Source organism: Ipomoea nil, unplaced genomic scaffold, assembly GCF_001879475.1.
Source record: "Ipomoea nil cultivar Tokyo-kokei standard unplaced genomic scaffold, Asagao_1.1 scaffold1250, whole genome shotgun sequence".
Lineage (NCBI taxonomy): Eukaryota > Viridiplantae > Streptophyta > Magnoliopsida > Solanales > Convolvulaceae > Ipomoea > Ipomoea nil.
Genome location: NW_017617678.1, coordinates 2,618,382 through 2,638,334, shown reverse-complemented (window position 1 = coordinate 2,638,334; position 19,953 = coordinate 2,618,382). Strand labels below are relative to the sequence as shown.

The window sequence follows — 19,953 nt, the reverse complement described above, 5'->3', positions numbered from 1 at the left end:
AAATATCTTGTGTAAAATGCAGATGAAAATCTTCTAGAGAATTTATCTTTAGGACCTTTATTTATTGATAAATCTCTTTTAGGACCATCTTTCACAAGAATATCTATTAATTTAGAATCAAGCTAAGGACATCCCAATTTCTTGGATCATATATGTCAAATAAAAGCAAATCATTTGATTTATCATTGTGACCAACATCATCTAAACAACTATCAACATTCTTGTTATTTTCATTGTCACAGTGATACCTATCATCGTTGTTTTGCACACTATCATTTAATTTTTTTCCAATCTCACAATCATCTTGATCTTTTATATGAAGATTAGCATCTAACAATTTTTTCTTGGCATCTAATCAATTCATCTTTTCTTTTTACGCTTAACTTCTCAAACTCATATGAATATTTTCTAGAAGACATAAAATCCTAAGGAAAAAATAAAAGTTTATTTAGAAACTCTATCAATAATTAATTAATCAAGAAACGAATTCTTAAATATATTATTCTGAAATCAGAATTATTAAATCATGTAAATAAAACAATAAACAAGAATTATGAAACAATACGTAATTTTAATTACCTGTCAAGAAAATTAAAGAACTTGAGAGTTTGTATGATAAAAAGAGAATTGAAGAATCAGTAGCACACAATCTGAGTCTGTCGTCTTTGCGTCAATTCATTAAATTGTGTTGCCTAGGAGACCTCAAACAACAAAGAATACAAATAAACAATCAAATTAAATATTTAAATAATTAAATACTACAGCAAATCCTTTCCCAAAAAAAAAAAAAAAATACTACAGCAAAGAAAGAAAAAAAATCAAACACCAAACAATACAATTGAAATTAGACTCTATAAATAAATACGGAGTAATTTACTTAATCTAGCAGCTGCCGCTAAATTTGGGATTTAGGCCTTAGGGTAGGGTTCGTTTGAGTTTGTCAGAATTGTTGCTACTTGCTTTAATTTGTTCGAATGCCGCAGGGGCTGCGATACATATATACTACTATAATTTTTTATTTTTTTTTTTAAATAAGGGGCCCCCAAATTTTGGGGGCCCTGTGCGCCGGCCCTGGGCAGACTTGCCCAGAGACGGCCCTGAAATTAGTATAAAAAACTCTTGAAAATTAACAAAAAATAAGTTGAATTAGTTGGCAGAACACATCTTTTGTTATAATAATAAAAGTTAGGGGTTCAAATCCTTTGACATCAACATAATTTTTTCTTCCATATGACTTCAACACACGTTTTTTTTTTTATAAATCAACATAATTTTTTCTTCCATAGGGCTTCAACACACGTTTTTTATATTTATCACACGCACGCACGCACGCGCGCGCACACACACGCACATACACACGCACACACGCACATACACACGCACACACGCACATACACACACATAAATATAATAAGTTTTACATTGTAATTACATTCTTGCATGCTTAAATTTTTTTTATCGATTTACATTATTCATCATTTCTAGTGTATTGATTATTTTTATTACTCTATCTACTTACAATTTTATTATTTTTTTTTCATTAGTTATTTATTTAATCACACAATGCACGAATTATCACTAGTATACTATATAAGAATTAAATTAAATTATGAAGTTACGTTAAAGTTATACCTTCGGTGTGGAAATCATCATCATCAATAAAATATAAAGGATATGGTATAGTACTTTTCTTTATTTGCCCACAAAAGTAATAGTAGTGAGAATCAAGTGAGATTTGATGACCAACTAACAACCTGTCTCCACTCTTTGGTAATGAAAACTATAGGTATTATGATCCTTGAATTTGCCCAATTTTGGATCCTTTTTGCCACCTCTCTCACCCAACTTTCTTCACCACGTACCACCATCAGCAGATATAATTATAAAAAAAAAAAAAAAAAATTATATTGGGTATTTTAACTTAAGTCAGACTAATCTTAAGTCTCCAAATTAAAGTCTCAGTACAAAAACGGATTAAATGAGGTAAATCGTGAGTTGTCTTATTAGTCCTTAAGTTTCTACACATGCCCATATATTCTACCCGCATGAGCAGCTCAACTGGTCATAGAAGTGAAAGTTTGAAAGAATGACCGAGGATTGAGTCTCACCTCCCATAGTGTGGGAGCAACCTCTAAAAGTGAGGTGGTTCATGTTTAGTTGAGTTACCATGATTTAAAATCCTCCCAAATGTTATGTCGGGTTGGTCCAACCTTTTGGAAGAATAATATGATCTCCAATGGGTGAATATACTCTATCCAATATGTGGGCCCCTCTTCTTTCATTCTCTCCTTAATTGTGCATGCATACTCCAAAGACAATGGCGAAACTTGAGTCAAAAGGGATCCAAGTGAAAGATTGAGTGGGATGGAGAAACAAAAGCAGGCTTGTAGGTACATTAACTCTATCATTTTGTATAAATCTGGAGATCCCACCATTGCCCATCATCCTTTGGCCCATTCAAGCTGTCTTCACTGTTCAACTCTTGGATGCACTGCACCTGTCTACGTCCACCTTTTCTCTATTTTAATTTATTTCCATCTAAGCATAAAAATATTGAGAAAAGATGTCATGCTACACACACAATATCTGGTGAATATTATCAACATGAACAATAAAATAAGGAATAACAATGTTCTTCGTCCCTATATTTATAGGAAATAGCAATTTCAGTAGTTGATCAATTATGGACCATTTATTTTTTTATAAGGTTTTGGTTCTGGTTATGGTTAGGGCAACCACAATAGTAGTTTTTGGGTAGGTTTTTGAGGTGAAAATACTTATGTGGAGGAGAGAGAAGAATTCAGCTCTCTCTGCAAGGAACTGATTTATTTTTAGCTTGTGAAGTGGACCCACCATGTGTAAATATTGGTCGCATTTTGTTATGTGCGGCGCAACCCTAGCGCTCAGGCGGGCACGCTAAGATGAAGTTTTTCTTAAAAAAATTTCCAGATTTGTTTTGCTTTTTTTTTTTTTTTTTTTTTTTTCTTTCCCTTTTTCCTTTTATTCTCTCCAATCTTCTATTTGCTAGTTACACTTGTAATTATTTTTTCAAAAACTACAACTTTTGAGGATACTCTTATTATCTCTCATTTCCCTCTCTCCTCCATATAAGCATTGCCTCCTCAAAAAATCACTATTGTAGTTGCTCTAATAACAAACAGAACCATTAAAGTTCTTCAATTTTGTGTTGCACATGTGGAATCGATCCATATTACTCAATATAAAGACAAAGTTGTAATTTTCCATTCTAAACTATTAAATTTGGTGGAAAAAAAAAACTAAAATTATCCAAAGTAGCATAGTGAACAAAGGGACTAAAACAATTATTTTTTAAAAATTTGAAAGGTTAATAATGCTCACGTCAACAAGTTAGCGACTAAAATCATTTTGTACAAACAAACGAATATGAAAAATGCCATTTTGTCAAAGATTTATTTGCACCAAAATGAAAAGTCTATTTTCTAACCAAACATATTATTTTCATCACAAATTAATTAAATAAAACATCATTGAGTCTGAATGCAAGTCCCATTAATATCAAATGGGAAATAACCCGAGCATGAATACGACCTCATATAATTCAATGAGTTGTTCAATTATTTGATTTAAATGTTACGAAATATTACTACGAAAATAATATTTCTGAAAAAATAACAAGAACAAAAGCGAAAGCCTTTAAGGGTAGGTTGTTAGTACGAATTGAGCTCTCTCTCTTTAAAATCTTATTTGCTACCTCCAAATGTGTTAGCAGGGTTGTGACCTTGGTTTCCCAAGATAAAATGTACTACAGTTCTATGTTTGAGCATTCAAACAAAAGAACCTAGCGAACTAGAGCAAGGGATGATAACGGTTGGCTAAAAAGGAAGAAGAGCAGAGATTTTGAGAGCTAAAAATGTAGGAGTTGATATATATATGTTCAAGTGCGGCGGTATCTTACGGGTTGATGGTGTATATTTGTGAAACTATTGATGACGCCGCACCGTAAGATACCGCCGCACTTGAACATATATATATATATATATATATATATATATATATATATATATATATATATATGTGTGTAATTGCATTTGTTTTTTGTATGTCATTTTCTCCAACAATAAAAGTTAGGAAACTCCACTCAATCATTCAACAAATTGAATTGGCAACATCCAACATCCATTATATTAAATTTTGGGTATCCATTTAAGTTTTGGGTTCCACCCAGGGATTGGCCGACGTGGATTTCTCAACTGTTAAACACATTTTCTTGTTCCTTGAATTGACACACAATATTATTAAAACCTAGTCTTATGGATCATGTTTCATCTAAAAAATCAAGTGGCGAGATATAATATGTCAATAGACCGCCGCCATTAAAAGTCAAACTCGACCAGTTTAACTGGGGTTGTCTCAAAATAAAACATTCTTAACTTTGTAACGTGTGAAAAAAAAAATTAAACATTTATTTCCTACAAATTTTCAAGCAATTTGGATATGAATCCCCCCTCCCCCAATGTACTTGGAAGATATTCATTGTGCCTGGTCACTAATTAATTTAGCTGATTGCTTCATCTAATCATTACATAATAGCTCTAATAGGATAGTGAGATTGAATTTGATTCCATTTGTACTATGCTCGAAGTGGATTATATTCAACAATTCCAATCATATAGTCTGATTAATATTTAAAATGCTTGCGCAGTCCAATTTACTGACTAAGTAGGCAGTATTTGAAAAAAGAAAAGATTAATTAATATTTAAAATTTCTGAGCGAGATCTATCTTATGATCTTTTATCTTATCTGAAGTAATAGTCGTATACCATTTGTCTACGTACAAAGTCATTGACTTAACTACTTAACGTGGGTAGATAATTTTTGAGGTATTTGGTAAATGATGTTAAATTAGTTGATTGTATTAGTGGGTTTGACTTAGTTGATTTTAGAAATGTGTTTGGTAAATTAGCTAGCTATTAGCTGCTAGTTGATTACATACAAAATGACTTTCTCAAAAAGTTGATCGAAAAAGTTACTTTGAACAGCTTTTTAAATTCCAGCATTTTGGAGCAATAAGTTGTTAACAAAAGCTAATTAATCAAATACTCATATTGATTGTTTAACCAAGTCAAACAACTAATAATGATCATATAAGCTAAAATTAGCTGATAGGCTAACTATTTTACCAAACATGACGAATATTGTATTTTTATAATTATTTATCACAATTAAATTAAACATTTTGCTCCGTATATTATATTAGAACTAGCCAAGCACCTTGTGGCTCTTCTTAAGGCCGGGAAGATTAGAGGATCGAACCTGGTGGTGGGATATTGATTCTTTGGACTGCACTAGATAGAACAGATACAACCTTCTAATAGAGTTAATACTACTAAAAAAATATTATATTAGAACTAACAAAATATTCATTAGAAGTTTAGGATTGATGTAGCTTTTCATTAAAGTTAAATCTTGGGTGGGATGATGAGTTAGAATTAAAGTGGCAACTACTATACCTACATACAAAGATGCCTTATGTAGGAAAACAAACAATTAGAGAACTATTGGTTGGGTCCTTGCATTGTGGCCAAACATGACAGGCATATATATATATAGTAACACAAAACAAGATCAGATTTTGTTGTTACTCAATGGACAGACTGATGATACAAAAGAAGATATGCACAACATACTTTACTGATACAATTTCACAGATCAGAATTGTTTCAAAAGTTAGTACTACTAGAAGCTAAGCTTAATTTATCTGCAAGGAATCGGAGAAGAAGTCAAATGGAACAGTGAGGTTTAGTTTGGATTGTGGGGTAAGAATTTCGCGTATAGTATATGTTATAATAAAGCTTGGTGTAAGTTGACTAGGCTTATTAAGTAGTTTTTTTTTTTTTTTTAAAGGACTTATTAAGTAGTTTGATTAAACTGAATAACTAGAAGTTATTAGTCAAACTGACATAGCACATACAGGTCATGGTACTCATGCTAGCTACCCAGAATAATCTCAATACACCATCTAAAGTTGGGCTAACGCTACCGTTTAAAAAGCAACACAACTTAAAAGACATCAACGTAACTATATATGACTGAAGATCGACATCGCTTCCGCTTCCACTACTACGAGTTTAGGTTTCTCATAGACTTCATTCAAATAACGTTAGACTACATGGATATCTAACATGTGGATGTCCACATTCATGTGTCAAAAGTCAAGAGAAAAAAATTTTGGCCATTACTCAATTGGCATTTAGGCACATGGAAGCTAAACATCTAATCACCTCAGCTCCATTGATCATATCTTCATGACAGAAGCAACACATACAATAAACCAATCATCCATCACACTCTTGACATAACCCATCAAGAACACAAAAGTTATCTCAATATTTTATCAACAGAAGAGCTTTGATCTCTACATATGTGTTGCTAATAATAATTGGTTAAATTCTCATTTTTTTGTATATTGGGTTTCTGAGTTTACATGTATACAGACATATTTGATTGAAAATCACAAGGGGCAAAAAGGGAGAAAGAAGAGAATTCTTAGGTACTGTGTGGCAAAGAAGGGTAGCCGCAGCCATAGTTGTGGTGAAGAGGTAAAAATTGGGTGGAAGCTGATACCCCTTCACACCCTTCCCTCACTGGCTTCTGCATTTTCAGTCCCTCATATCCTTTTGCTCTCTGAAATTTACAAACAAAAAACAAAATGTGAAATTTTTGAATGTGCATGCAAAGCAAGCTGCAGGGACAAAAGGTATTGTTGGACAGAGGTCAGTAAGGGCCAAATCCAGCATCATGTGGTTAGGAGGATTGTTGGGCGGAGGTCAGTAAAGGGTCAAGTCCAGCATCCTGGCTCTTGAAAATGTGTGATGGTAAATGAGAATAAAGTTATGCCTTTACTACTAGCTATAGCTTTTGGCATAGTACATGGTAAGCACTTAATCATAACAAGTGATATCAAAGTCAGGTCACGGGAGTCCTAGCATGAACAATTAAGACAATCTGGTGCTAAGAGGGGAAGTCCTAGCAAGAGCAATTAAGCTTGGCTGGTGCTGGAAGGGGATTATTGGGCGGAGGCCAATAAGGGCCAAGTCCAGCACCTTGTGGCGACTACTAACTATAACTTTTGGCGTAATGGTGAACGCTTGATCCTAATAGGTATATCCAAAATTAAGTTGCAGGCCAGGGAGTCTCAAATAATTATAATACCTGCATTGTTCCTCTGTTGTCTGTTTCAGAGTTGAAGTCATGGTAGGTACTTGCCGCAGCAAGCTTCAAAGAAAGAAACTGAAACAACATACAGTATAGAAAGAACTATAAGTAATGAATCCTAAGATTAATATTATGATATATGATCACAGTTTTTCATTAATTATCTGAGCTTACCTCAACCTGGTTTTGTAATGACTGCACATAATTAATAATTTCATCCAACATCACTGCCATGCCCATTGCCTGAAAAAATTTTATTTGGATAATTATTAGAGAATATTTTTTTGGTCAAGCCATTAGGTGTCCTGAACAGGTCCTAACTGTAAGAGGCAACTGGCTGGCTAGCTCAATTAAGGGCAAAGTGTTGGCCAGATTGATTTTTCCATAAGAGATAAGAGAGGGAATTTGAATTCCCGACCCCTCTTAATCTTAAGAGATGAGAGTGCACGGTTAGTCACGCCAACCAAACTTATTATAATTATGAAAAGATTAACTCTAGAAACATATATGGGAGGTGAGGTTAAATTGAATAAGTTACCACCTTGTAGCATCCAGGGACAATTTCTTGCAGGCACTTCAGTCTTTCATTGATTTTACCTCTTCTAACCTGAACCAGACAGGAAACAACCTTGTTGGTCATGTCAAGTTTACAACCACAAGCTTAAAATTTTACCAATTAATTTAAGTTTAAATTACCCTTTCTGCTAAACTGTGACTATCAGTGGCCTGGCCTCTTTTGGCTCTTACATGTACCACTTCTCTTGGCTTTTCCTCTTCTTCATCTTCACCGCTCCGTTTTCTTTTCCGCCTTCCCACACACTGTAAAAACATGATCAGAAACTATATATCATCAAAACAGAACTTAAAGAAGGAATTCTTGAATGTTATATTGGACATACATGTGTCCTTTTAGTTGCATTCTCAGAAGCTGGAGGGGAAGAATGTGTCAAACTGCTCTCTGGGGTTTGATCAATGATCTTCCACTTCCTGCTTTCATGGAGTTCAGTGTTTCTACTTATTATTGCTTCAAGTATAGGCTGATCGGGTCGGGGAAGCAGTTTCTTTTTCTCATGATCTTGCAGGGAATTATTGGCAAGCTGAAAAGCATGATGAGATGAAGAATTTGGTGCAGGGAATTCAGGGCTGTGAAAATTATCTGGGGAAAATAATCCCACAGGTGATGATGAGGTCTGGAAATTCATGGTGGGGAACTCTAAGAAAGTTGGATTTATTAGGTCTGGGAACTGGTTCAAGATTTCCATGGTGGGATCAATGTTGAACAAAGGGAATAATGGATGTTTGAGGCTTTGCATGTCTGCAGGAGTGAAGTGATTATCAGACATGAGAATTGTTTCAGTATTCAAAATCTCTCTTGGAGAGGAGGGAGGGAGGGAGGGAGGCTGAAGTAATTGAATGACTTAGCTAGCTTGTTGATAAGGGTGAGTGAGTGTGCGTGACTGTATATATATATATATATATATACAGACTACATAGAGAGAGAGGGGAAGAGGATTATATAAGAGAATAATTTTTCAAAAGAAAATTTAGAACCAATCCCAGTTTTACATCTGAAAAGTTATATGGTTCCGCTACTAAATTTTTTTAAGGTAAAATTGTATTTTTTGTTCCTGAGTTATAAGGAAATTGTAGAATCCCTTTTAAGTGTCGGTCATACTCACTTTTAGTTCCTAAGTTATCATTGACGTTGCACTTTTTGCCCCTTTAATTTACTAATAAAACATTAGGGACAAAATTTACCTAAGTTATCATTGACGTTGCACTTTTTGCCCCTTTAATTTACTAATAAAACATTAGGGACAAAATTTACAATTTTAGCATATAACTCAGGAACAAAAAGTGCAATGTCAATGAAAACTTAGGGACGGAAAAATGTATTTTTTTTGAATGCTACTGATTTTATTACAATGTAGTACATGTTCATAGCTACTTTCTCAACCTACTGAAGCACAAAGATTCAATAACGCCTCCACTGAGGCTCAAACTCACAACCTCCTACATGGGAGTCCAACTAGGATGTCATCTGAGCACAAGGTGCTTGGCTAACACTATACAATGTATTTCTTAGGATTATTCAAAAATGTACATTATTTTGTTAAAAAGTGCACTCTATAGTATTAAAAATTGATTCTTGCACAATGCAAAAGTGCAGTGCACTTAGAGTTTGGATTTTAGAGTTTGTGATTTAATTTTTTGGTTTTATTAGATGTGCTGGTTTTACGTTTGGTTTAAGGCCGGTTCACTTTTTACTACTTATGTTTAGTATTTACAATTTAAGTTTAAAATTTAGCTTTTTGCTGATATTTTTAAAATGAGAACAATTTATGTCATGGATCAGGGTCCACATAGCATTATGGACCCTGAATCGAAATACGAGGTACGTACGTAATTTATATTTGTAACGTACAAAATTTCATAACACAAGACGCAAAAAATTACAACGCAAGACACATACACATGTTATATATTTAATTATTTTTCAAATCTAATTTAGGTACATAATTTGTGTTAATAGGCACAAAAATTCATAACATAAGACACAATTATTAATTTGTTTCAGGTACAGAATTCAAACTCTTAAAGTACACAATTTCATAACACAAGATACAAAAACTCACAACACAAGACACATACACATGCACCGGGATCTACACTCTACAGTGCATGGTATAAGGACTGCAAAATGAGGCCAAATTATACCATGGACCAAGGTCTACCTTGCATTGTAGGCCTTAGTCCAAAAATAACCTTCAGATTCTGTATTTATAGTTGACACATTCTGTACTTACAGTTGATAATTTTTATACCTATAGCTATCAAATTATGTGTCAGCAATTATTAAGTCAGATTTTGTATCTATAGTTGACATATTCTGTACCTAAAGTTGATAATTTATGTACATGTAGCTATCATATTATGTGTCAGTAATTATCAAGTTATTTGTTTATATGTATAAAAACTGTTAACTGTAATTACATAATATGTTAACTAAATGTATAGAATTTTTGTATTAAGATTTACAATGCAATATGAACTCTGATCAATCGTATATCATCAATGCTATAACAATTGCAAAATGAGAGGGCGACGTGGCAAGGCAAATTAGGCTCGTATTCCTGGAACCCATTCATTGGGTACAAATCCAATAATATGGGCCCAGGAATATTTAGCTATTAATATTTTTTTGTTTTGAATATATTGGGTAATAATTATTTATGGTTTCCAGATGAAGCTAAAAATGAGTTATGGCCAAGTGGAGGGTAGAAGGAGCATGAGTTGCAGAGTTTGGTGAGTAGTTCTTTTTGGTTGCACAGTACAGTCTCCATCTTGAAGGCAGTTGGTATCGCTACGTACCCACAACCAAACACGGCATGCATGCATGTAGATAATTCACTTCAACTCATGTTACACCTCAAAGCTTAAATTTTAATATTAGACTACTTTTCTCCAAAATAAGATTCCAACAAGATAGAATTGAAGTGTTCAATTTCAACTAAAATTCTATATTAATAGGTAGAATATCAAATTAAATGATCTAATTCAAAGGTAAATTGTACTAGAAAAACCTTGTGTGATGGGTTCGATTGAGAGGCTATTGGCAAGAATCAAACTTGTTACCTTTCTGTACTACGACTTACGAAAGAGTTATGTTAGGTACCCTTTGGGGACTTGATGATGCCCATTTGCATGTGACTATTGGAAAGGGAGTAGAGTGTTTGGATAAGATACATATTACACCTTTTCTCTTGCAGGTATAATTATATATGTTCGAGATTTGGCCAAATATTGGCCTTTTCAACTAAACACAATATATGCGTATAATTTTGATAACTAAATAGACTAATATGTACCAATTTTTAAAGCATGCACTATTACAGAAAATAAATACTACTTCAGTTTTTTGTTTTACACATATACATCAATTAACTAAGTGACATATAGTATAGGAGGCTAACGTAGTAAATAAATACTATATACGGCGATTGTTTAGAACCACCATGTATTAAATATTTTATATGACTACTTAATATACAATGGTATTTAAAACACTGTATATAATATTTTTTTTTTTTAAAATTACAGTTCTAATAGAGAACTGCAGGATATAGTTATTTTTTAAATACTAATATACAGCGGTTCCAGCTGGTAACCGCCTTATATAGTATTTATAAATAAATAAATAAATAAATAATTATATACCGCGGTTCCAACTGGGAATCTCCGTATATATTATTAAAAAAAAAACTATAATACGGTGGTTCGAAATCGGAACTGGTGTATAAAGTTATTTATTTTATTTTTATAAATATTATTTTAAATTTGTAAATCTCCTATTAATCATTCAATATATATAATTGCACCAAATTGCAATTCAACAATCAGAATAATAGTCTGAAACATATATAATATAATGATAAGGAATACGGGTCAAATAGGCCATCGAACTGCACAAGATAATGCAATTAGGCCACTGAACCTAAAAAATCAACAATCGGGTCCCTAAGCTAACCAATTTCAAACAAATCTTCCAATTTGTAGGTTTCCAACAGGTTAACAGGTCATACTCCCAAATTAATTATTTTTTAAAAAATAAAATTTAAAAATTAATTATTTAAGTAATTAAAAAAAAAAAAAAAGAAACGGCCGGAGACGAAGAAACTTCTTCGTCCCCGGCCAGATTCTTCGTCTCCGGCTGTGGAGACGAAGAAACTGGCCGGGGACGAAGAAGTTTCTTCGTCTCCGGCCTGTTTTTTTTTTTTTTTTTTTTTTTTTTTTTTTTTTTTTAATAATTAATTTTTAAATTTTATTTTTAAAAAAATAATTAATTTGGTTGTTGACCTGTTAGAAACTTTCAAATTGGATGAATTGTTAGGAATTGGTTAGTTTAGGGACTCAATTGTTGGTTTTTTGGGTTCAGTGGCCTAATTGTATTATTAGGTGCAGTTCGATGGCCTATTTGACCCTTATTCCTAATAATAATAATAATAATCATAAAGAATTCAAAGAAGGTGTAATCAATCACAACTATCAAATACAATAAGTCACCTAATTATCTAACATTTACAAAATTAAAATGCATAAAAATCACCTAAGTATCTAATATTTACAAAATTCAGTACACTATAATAAAGTTTTGCACTCTATGAAATCTTTTAAGTATTAAATATATGTTTATAATGGGGGGGGGGGGGGGGGGGATTGGAGGGGTGGCCTAGCCCAATTCTCATCCTCAAAATTTTCTATTAATATATGTATATGTATATACATATATAATAATTATTATTATTATAACTATAAATATGTACTGTTATTTAACTTGGCGTCAAATAAAGCACTACTAATTTAATATAATTTAATAGTAAATGCAATGTATTAGAACTAATTAATCCTAAACTTCTCGTTTTGTGTAAATTAGGCAATTTAGCGTTAACTTATATCTCTAAGCTTAGAGTTAACTTATATCTCTTAAATTTGGAGAGTAGGAATTGGCCATGGGTTCAGACTTTCCCCAACCCGTTTTCCTTAATGGATATGATTCCAGCCGACATATATGTAGGATTGCAGTTCGTTTGAGAAATTCTTATCTATCTATGATATTTTTGGATTTTTCAAAATTTTATGGACATACAGAATAGAAATGCTATCCCTTCTCGGACCAAGATAGTTTAGGGAGAATAAATCAATAAAACGAGGAAAAATTCAAGTCAAGTAATGTAACATGTACATACTTTCCTTAAAAAAGAGAAAGTGTAGAGAAAGTTTCTAAGTTATACAATTCAAACTCCTTTTAAAAGGGTATTGTGTATATAATGGTGCAAATCGACTTTCCAAACCAATGTAGAACAAATGCTTCTTTCAAGTTTTTCCACCTCTATTTTTCAACTCAAATGGATATACTTCAAAAATCAATTTCCCATTTACTCATTACTCAAATGGGTATTCATTATGATTAATTGAGTATTCATTATGATTAAATCGATGAATGAATAATTTGCATTCTAATTTAGCTCATGCTCAGCCTTACTTTATATTATAATTGCACAATTTTGTTTAGTGATATGGACCATTAAAAATTTTTAGAAAAATATTAAAGCATGGCATTGTAGTTTTTTATTTTTATTTTTTAAAATTAATAAAATAGCAAAAAGGTGGGTATGAAACATTGTGATTTGTGAGAAGGCCACGTGGCAAAATGGGCATGCATCCCAGGTGGAACCCATTCATTGGAGGTAAATCCAACAAAATGGGGCCAGAATTGGGCTACTGAGCATCTTTGAATGCATTGGCTACGCTGGATATTTTAAAGCTTCCCATATGAAGCTAAAATAGAATGATGGCCAAGTGGAGGGGTACAAGGAGGACGAGTTGCAGAGTTTGGTGAGGAGTTCTTTTTGCTTGCACAGTCTCCATTTTCAAGCATCCCAATCCACGATACACATAATAGAGTATAAATTATTAATAATTGACAGTTTGATACATGTTGTCATTCAAGTGAATATCTTTGTATGAAATTTAAATCTATAAATTCCTTTTAATAAATAAGACCGCATAGGATTCTTAGTTGGCATTGAGTTTTATTTTCGGATTTCAAAAAAAAAAAAAAAGAAAAAAGAGTTAATTACCGATTTGGTCCCTCGACTATGAAGATTTTACCACTTGGTCCTTGACTTTCAAAATTGACCAATTTCGTCCTCAACTATGGAAACGTTAACTGAAATGGTCCTTGACCCAAACTGCCGTTTGTTAGACGTTAAAAACAAGGATAGAAATGTAATTTCCCTTTCTTTGTCTTCTTTGATGTCCCTTTTGCGTAAGGTAAGGTGCAGTCGATGACCTATAGAAGAGGAATGAACAGGGGCGAAAAAAGAGACCGAGAAGAAAAATGACAAGACTACGACAGAGGGGGGCGATGTGGAGGAAACGACGGGTCTGGTGGCAGCGGCGGTCGTCACCTAGGTGTCGTTGACTCTCTACACTGCCTCCACCGCCATTGTCGTGATTCCCATCGGCCGCCACATCCCTCGATTTGCCGTCGTTTGCCGCATCCTTGTCTTCCAATCTCCCCTCCTCCATTGCTGAATCAGCTGATTTTTCCTCTATGAATCCGACCCGAATTTCTTGAAAACGCAATAGAGATTCCTCCAACAGGATTATGTTCTCTTGAGAATTCCCCAAATCAAAAAGCTCATCCTCACTTTCACTTTCACTTTCGTCATCAAAAGAGGTAGAAGAAAGCAGGGCACTAATCTTATCGCTTTCGCTCGAAAACTTGTCGCGAATGGTCACGGCGGGAGAGAGGGCAAGAAGGGAGAGAAGTTTAAGGAAGAAGAAAATGGAGAATGAGAAGTAGAGAGGATGAGAACGAGTTCGGGAAGATGAAGAAGGAACTTCCAATTTTACCCTTGAAACTTGACGGTAAAACAGACTGAGGACCATTTTGGTTAACATTTTCATAGTTGAGGACAAAATTGGTCGATTTTGAAAGTCAAGGACCAAAATGGTGAAATCCTCATAGTCGAGGGACTAAATTGGTAATTAACTCAAAAAAAAAAATATTCTAACTTTAAAAAATTTTATTTTTTTAAAAATTTCGGTCATTCCAACTTTGTCAGATTAATCCTAAGCCCATAGGATCCCGCCTTAGAGTCACTGTGGAGGTAAACTGCGAGCGGGGCTAAGGAGTCGAGATGAGAGTGAATAGACTTGTATACGATTTTGAAAAATTTTCCTATTCGACTGATTGAACCGAAGAGTTAAATCTTGATTCAATCAACATATCATAAGAGTTACGTCGCGGAAATATTTTACCACCTTTTAATTTATTTTGAGAGAGAGAGAGAGAGAGAGAGAGAGAGAGAGAGAGAGATAGAGAGAGAGAGAGAGAGAGATTTTTCTTATAGGTGAGTAAGAAATATAAAAGGTATAGCTATGATGTAACCATATTCTCATAGGTGAAACACCAATTCCAAATATTTTTTACATAATTTAGCCATAACTATGGAAGAGTCAATGCAATTTCACCCAAATTATAACCAAGTTCAAGAATAAGACAATACAAGACCTAATTTTTGACAATTCAAATCACATAGACTCCCATACTAGGAAGTTCAATCCAAATCCCTATGTATATTTAACTACACAGAGTAGAAATGTAAACATAAGAAGCAATTGTAATAATAAACATCGAATTCAAAACTACAAGGAATGTAAAATGTAAGAATATAAATTAGAGAAGAGTTAATACCTCCAATGGTCCTCCGAGTATTAGCGATTTACCAGCTATGGTCATCCGAGTTTTAAATGATCTCTAATGGTCCTTCATGTTTTAAAAAATAACTACCCGTGGTCCAAATAACCCCAAAATAAGCCATTGAACTGGAAAAAAAAAAGAGCAAATAAGTTATTGAACTCAGGAAAAAAGAGCAATTAACATTTTTAACAGGTTAACTCTAAGTTTTTGTTAACTAGATTGCCAAATGTTCATCTTATTTATGTTTCTTTTATTATAATCCACTTACATAGTAATATATTTTAAAATAATTATAATCAAAATAGTTTTGTCTTGTCGAGATTTGATTGATTAATTTATTTATTATTATTTTACAGCAGAAGATATTTTGTGATGAGTTCGATCAATATGAAACATTTATATTTTGTATTTGAATTATATAAATGTTGTTTGTGCAATTGAATTTCATATTGAATGGTAATTTAATTATTATAAATGGTATTAATAAATACAAATAAATTATTTTTTTTTAAAAATCATGGTATTAATAAATACAAATATTTTTTTAAACAAAATATATAACTATAGTCTTTATTTTTAGTAAAGATGCATATAGTCCAATTTTAAGCTTTACCAAGTAAAGACGTGTAAAGTTGACATATTTCGAGTTTGTGTCGTACGCGTCTTTACCAGTAAAGACACGTATTGTCATTAAGTAAAGACACAAATGACTCATTTTGTACTTAGTAGCCTAAGAGAAGTAATCGAAGTAGAAGACATTTTGTGATGAGTTCGATTAATATGAAACATTTATTTATTTATACATTTAGATGTATAATACTCCGTATCATTTATGTTTTTTGAATGATAATTTCATTAGCATTTATTGAAGCAGCTAAAAATAGTTAAGGATAATCATCAAATAAATCATTGAATATGTTAGGAGAATGCAATCAAATACTTAAACTAAAAAAAAGAAGAAGAATTTTTCTTATTTTTTGCCAGTTACGATAAGACAGAATTTACCTGCAGTTTCCTTTGTCACAAAAAAGAAAAAAAAAAAAAACTTTTCCTTTTCAACTGGGTCCGCCCCTCTATTTGACTTTAAAAAAAAATACTCAAACTAAAAATAAAAATAAAAATAAAGATTTAAGAGACACTCACTCGAACTTTAAAAAAATTTATGATTAGATATTTTTGACATGTTGTAATAAATTATTTGTTTATGTAAAATCCGAAATAATGATATCCAATATTAACACTTGCTTGAACCATGCTTAAATGACCTTTCAAAATAATAATAATAATAATAATAATAATAATAATAATAATAATTCCTCCAAATTATCTGCTTTGCCAAAATGTCTAGATCAGATAACCGTTAAACCCTCCCCGCATTGCCCGAGCCCGGAAGGAAGTCGGAAACCCCTCCAAAATTTCAAATTAATTGCCCGTTGATCCCTCTCCGCGCCGTGAAATTGCGGCCTTATCTGCTCTACCGTTAATCCCTCCAAAATTTCAAATTAATTGCCCGTTGATCCCTCTCCGCGCCGTGAAATTGCCCCCTTATCTGCTCTACCGTTAATCCCTCCAAAATTTCAAATGAACTACTATGCCCATAGGACCGTTAATTCCTCCAGCGCCCAACCCCTTAGCCGGATTAAATTCGAATGCTCTTTGTTTTGAAACACAGCTTTCCAAAGAATCAGCGACTCATATAGTTTTCGAAATAATTGTCAATGGGAAAAGGCAAGGCCAAGATCGATAAAAAAAATGAGTGTTTGCAGGCCCGAAATGTCTGTTTCACGAAGGGCGGGGGCTGTTCAAGAAGGCGGCAGAGCTCGGCCGCCCCTTCCCCCAAGTTCGAGTCGCTGCCGTTGTCTTCTCTCCTGCAGGAAACCCATACATTTTTTGTAATGTTTCGGAAATGGAGAAGCTGTTGGCCATGGAGGAATCACTGTTAACATCCGAAGAAACAGACAAAGGAGAAGAAGAAAACGCCAGTTCTACTCCGGTGGTGGAAGTTACGGCGGCTTCGAATCCTTGGATGGTAACAGATTCTACTCCGCAGGAAATTACTGGGGATTTTGATGGATTGGATGAGGAAGGGTTCGTCAATCAGTTTCTCAAATTTTGACTTTTGATTGACCAAATTAGCTAGGTTTATTTTTTTCATCTGATCTGATTCGTCAATCAGTTTCTCAATTTTTGAATTTTCATTGACCAAATTAGCTAGGTTCATTTTTTGCATCTGATCTGATATTGAGCTCTTCTCTGTATTTCTAATTTTTTTGAGCCAATGATCATTGATTTATTTGAATGAAATGCGCAGTCAATTTGATATTTCTATATGTTTTGTTTTTGGCTGGAGTGTTTAAAGCTTCCATCCTTAGAGTTAACTTCCTCATCAATCATATCACTTCTATTGATCTGATCATTATTAGAGCTTTGTTCCTTTTAAAGATGTCGTTAAACGATATCTCATCTTCACTTTTAGCTCTTGCTTACTAATGACTTGCTTAATCCTTAGGACTCAAACTTTTTAATGGCATAGAGGAATGTAGTGATGAAAGATGAATGGCCTTATTGAGGAAGGTTTGTGGTGTATAGACAAACAACTAGGAGAGAAATTATGTGACACCTAAACAGAACTAGCTTCAGGTGATTTGACCTGCAAAGATTTTCTCATGATTAAGGTTGTCTGTCATTAATTAGTTAATCATTAAAACATAATGTCTGTAAATATATATATATATATATATATATATATATATATATATATATATATATATTACTTATTCATCCTTAGCTTGGGTTACTTGCTTGATTGGAGTAGATCCTGAATTGAGGCAAGGCAGCCATGTTGGGTTCAATTAGATGAATGAAGTTCTGCTACTTTTCCATCTTTTTCTTCTTGAAACTGAGATGTATGTATGTATGTATGTATACTTACTGTTTGCTCCACCGAGTTGATTTACTGCTTCTATGAACCGGTCGTGCAGGTCTAGTCTTGGCTTGGCATCAGCCGAGAGGACAAGTCCCGAGTCTCCATGGTTTTTCCCACTTAGCTAGCTTGCATAAACGACTGCCTTTCGGGAGGCATCGCCATTCTTGAGGAAGGATGCATGCTTTTTCCCTGATGGTGATCATGATAATATGAAACTCTCCTATTTTCTCTTAGCTTTTTCACAACCAAAAGGTGCACTGAAACTCTTTGCACTTTGCATTTAAATTCCTATGGAACTCAGTCTTCAGACCTTACAATGCACCACACTTTTTTTCCTTTGATTTCTGCACATATTCACTGTAAGCCAAAGTTTAGAACCTTATTTCCAGTATCATCATCATCATAATAGTGCATTTTTTCTGAAAGATGGGTATTAATGGAAGCTAAGGAATCCACTATCTATGATGCCTTAGCTTGAATCCACAATCTCGTTGTGATAGGACATACTTTCTTAATCTAGGGTGCTTTATTTATTTATTTTTTATCTTCATACTATGCTTCAAAACCTTTTGATTATTCATACGACATATAATGAGATTTATGTATATACTGGTTCTATTCTAGTGCTACAGAATTACTGATGTTATTCTACATATGTGTGTTAATCTTGTACATCAGTTACAATTCAAATTACTTTTCAAATCTAACGACATAGATGCGTAATTGCAAACCATAAAACCATAATTGCAAACCTTTTGTATATACTTCTTTTTTAATATTAATTTCATATGATCTCTTAAAGTGTAGAACATTATTTTATGATGAATATTTGTATTACATCTTCATTATTGTTCAAAGTAAGTTATGCCATTAAGTTATGGTTAAACGAGGATCAGTCTATTTGTTTTGGGTATTATAAGCTTGAAATTATGTCTTACGCACTGTTTTTTTTTTTTTTTTTTTTTTTTTTTTTTTTTTTTTTTTCAATTACTTGAAACATTGATAGTTCTGGGTAGTGTTGAAGTATTGGGAGAAAGCATCATAGGTACTGGAAAACCATGAATTGTTTCCACATTTTATAATATTCATATATTACTGAGTTTCCTTCCAAATTCTTTTATAATAGCTGTCAAACTCTTATCAGAATTTTGATAGTATGACAGTGTTTACTTTGGAATATTAATACTTGTTGAGCTTTATACTTGCAGAAATGTAAACTTACCGCAGAATCCAAGTAAAAGTGTGTATTCTATCACAATCCAAGTCAAGATAATATCAACAGTGTATTTATTTATTTATTTATTTTTTTTTTGAGAAATTTGCAAATATGGCAACCCGGTACATTTTTTTTCCCACTTCATTTCCTTTCTTTACACTGCTGGCTTATATTAGTAAATTTTATACACTTATTTTTCTTTTTTTATTTCTTGTTCATGTATTAAATTATTTTTTCAGAAATCATACTAACTTTCAACCCTTTGCAAATGATGACTTTACAATCTGATGCACCATTTTTTCAAAACAGCTTAGTGTACAGAACTGTGATTTCAAAATTTGGAA

General features: G+C 33.1%; 1 protein-coding gene and 1 long non-coding RNA gene across 5 annotated transcripts; both read right to left on the bottom strand.

Moving 5' to 3' along the window:
* Positions 1 to 267: 267 nt before the first annotated feature.
* On the bottom strand, positions 268 to 19,156 carry LOC109184080. The gene is made up of 3 exons (XR_002054700.1): positions 19,146 to 19,156; positions 5,349 to 5,351; positions 268 to 351 (listed from the first exon to the last, which is right to left on the bottom strand). It is a non-coding gene; the product is annotated as an uncharacterized LOC109184080 (long non-coding RNA).
* On the bottom strand, positions 6,247 to 8,622 carry LOC109184079 (transcription factor BEE 1-like). Of its 4 annotated transcripts, XM_019334115.1 has the most exons (7): positions 8,098 to 8,622; positions 7,895 to 8,017; positions 7,740 to 7,805; positions 7,373 to 7,441; positions 7,196 to 7,273; positions 6,524 to 6,667; positions 6,349 to 6,489 (listed from the first exon to the last, which is right to left on the bottom strand). In XM_019334115.1, exons 1-6 carry the CDS (start codon positions 8,539 to 8,541, stop codon positions 6,530 to 6,532), a joined length of 918 nt encoding a protein of 305 aa, XP_019189660.1. In that variant the 5' UTR covers positions 8,542 to 8,622; the 3' UTR covers positions 6,349 to 6,489; positions 6,524 to 6,529. The 4 variants fall into 4 exon arrangements, with proteins under 4 accessions (XP_019189661.1, XP_019189662.1, XP_019189660.1 ...); XM_019334116.1 differs by lacking the exons at positions 6,349 to 6,489; positions 6,524 to 6,667 and adding an exon at positions 6,247 to 6,332; XM_019334117.1 differs by lacking the exon at positions 6,524 to 6,667 and having other exon boundaries at positions 6,339 to 6,421; positions 7,148 to 7,273.
* Positions 19,157 to 19,953: the final 797 nt, after the last annotated feature.

Coding starts and splice junctions, on each gene's coding strand:
- LOC109184079 (XM_019334115.1), bottom strand. CDS start 8,541: ATGTCTGATAATCACTTCACTCCTGCAGACATGCAAAGCCTCAAACAT. Junction 7,274..7,372: donor CATTACAAAACCAGGTTGAG/GTAAGCTCAGAT, acceptor ATGTTGTTTCAG/TTTCTTTCTTTGAAGCTTGC. Junction 6,668..7,195: donor ACAACAGAGGAACAATGCAG/GTATTATAATTA, acceptor TGTAAATTTCAG/AGAGCAAAAGGATATGAGGG.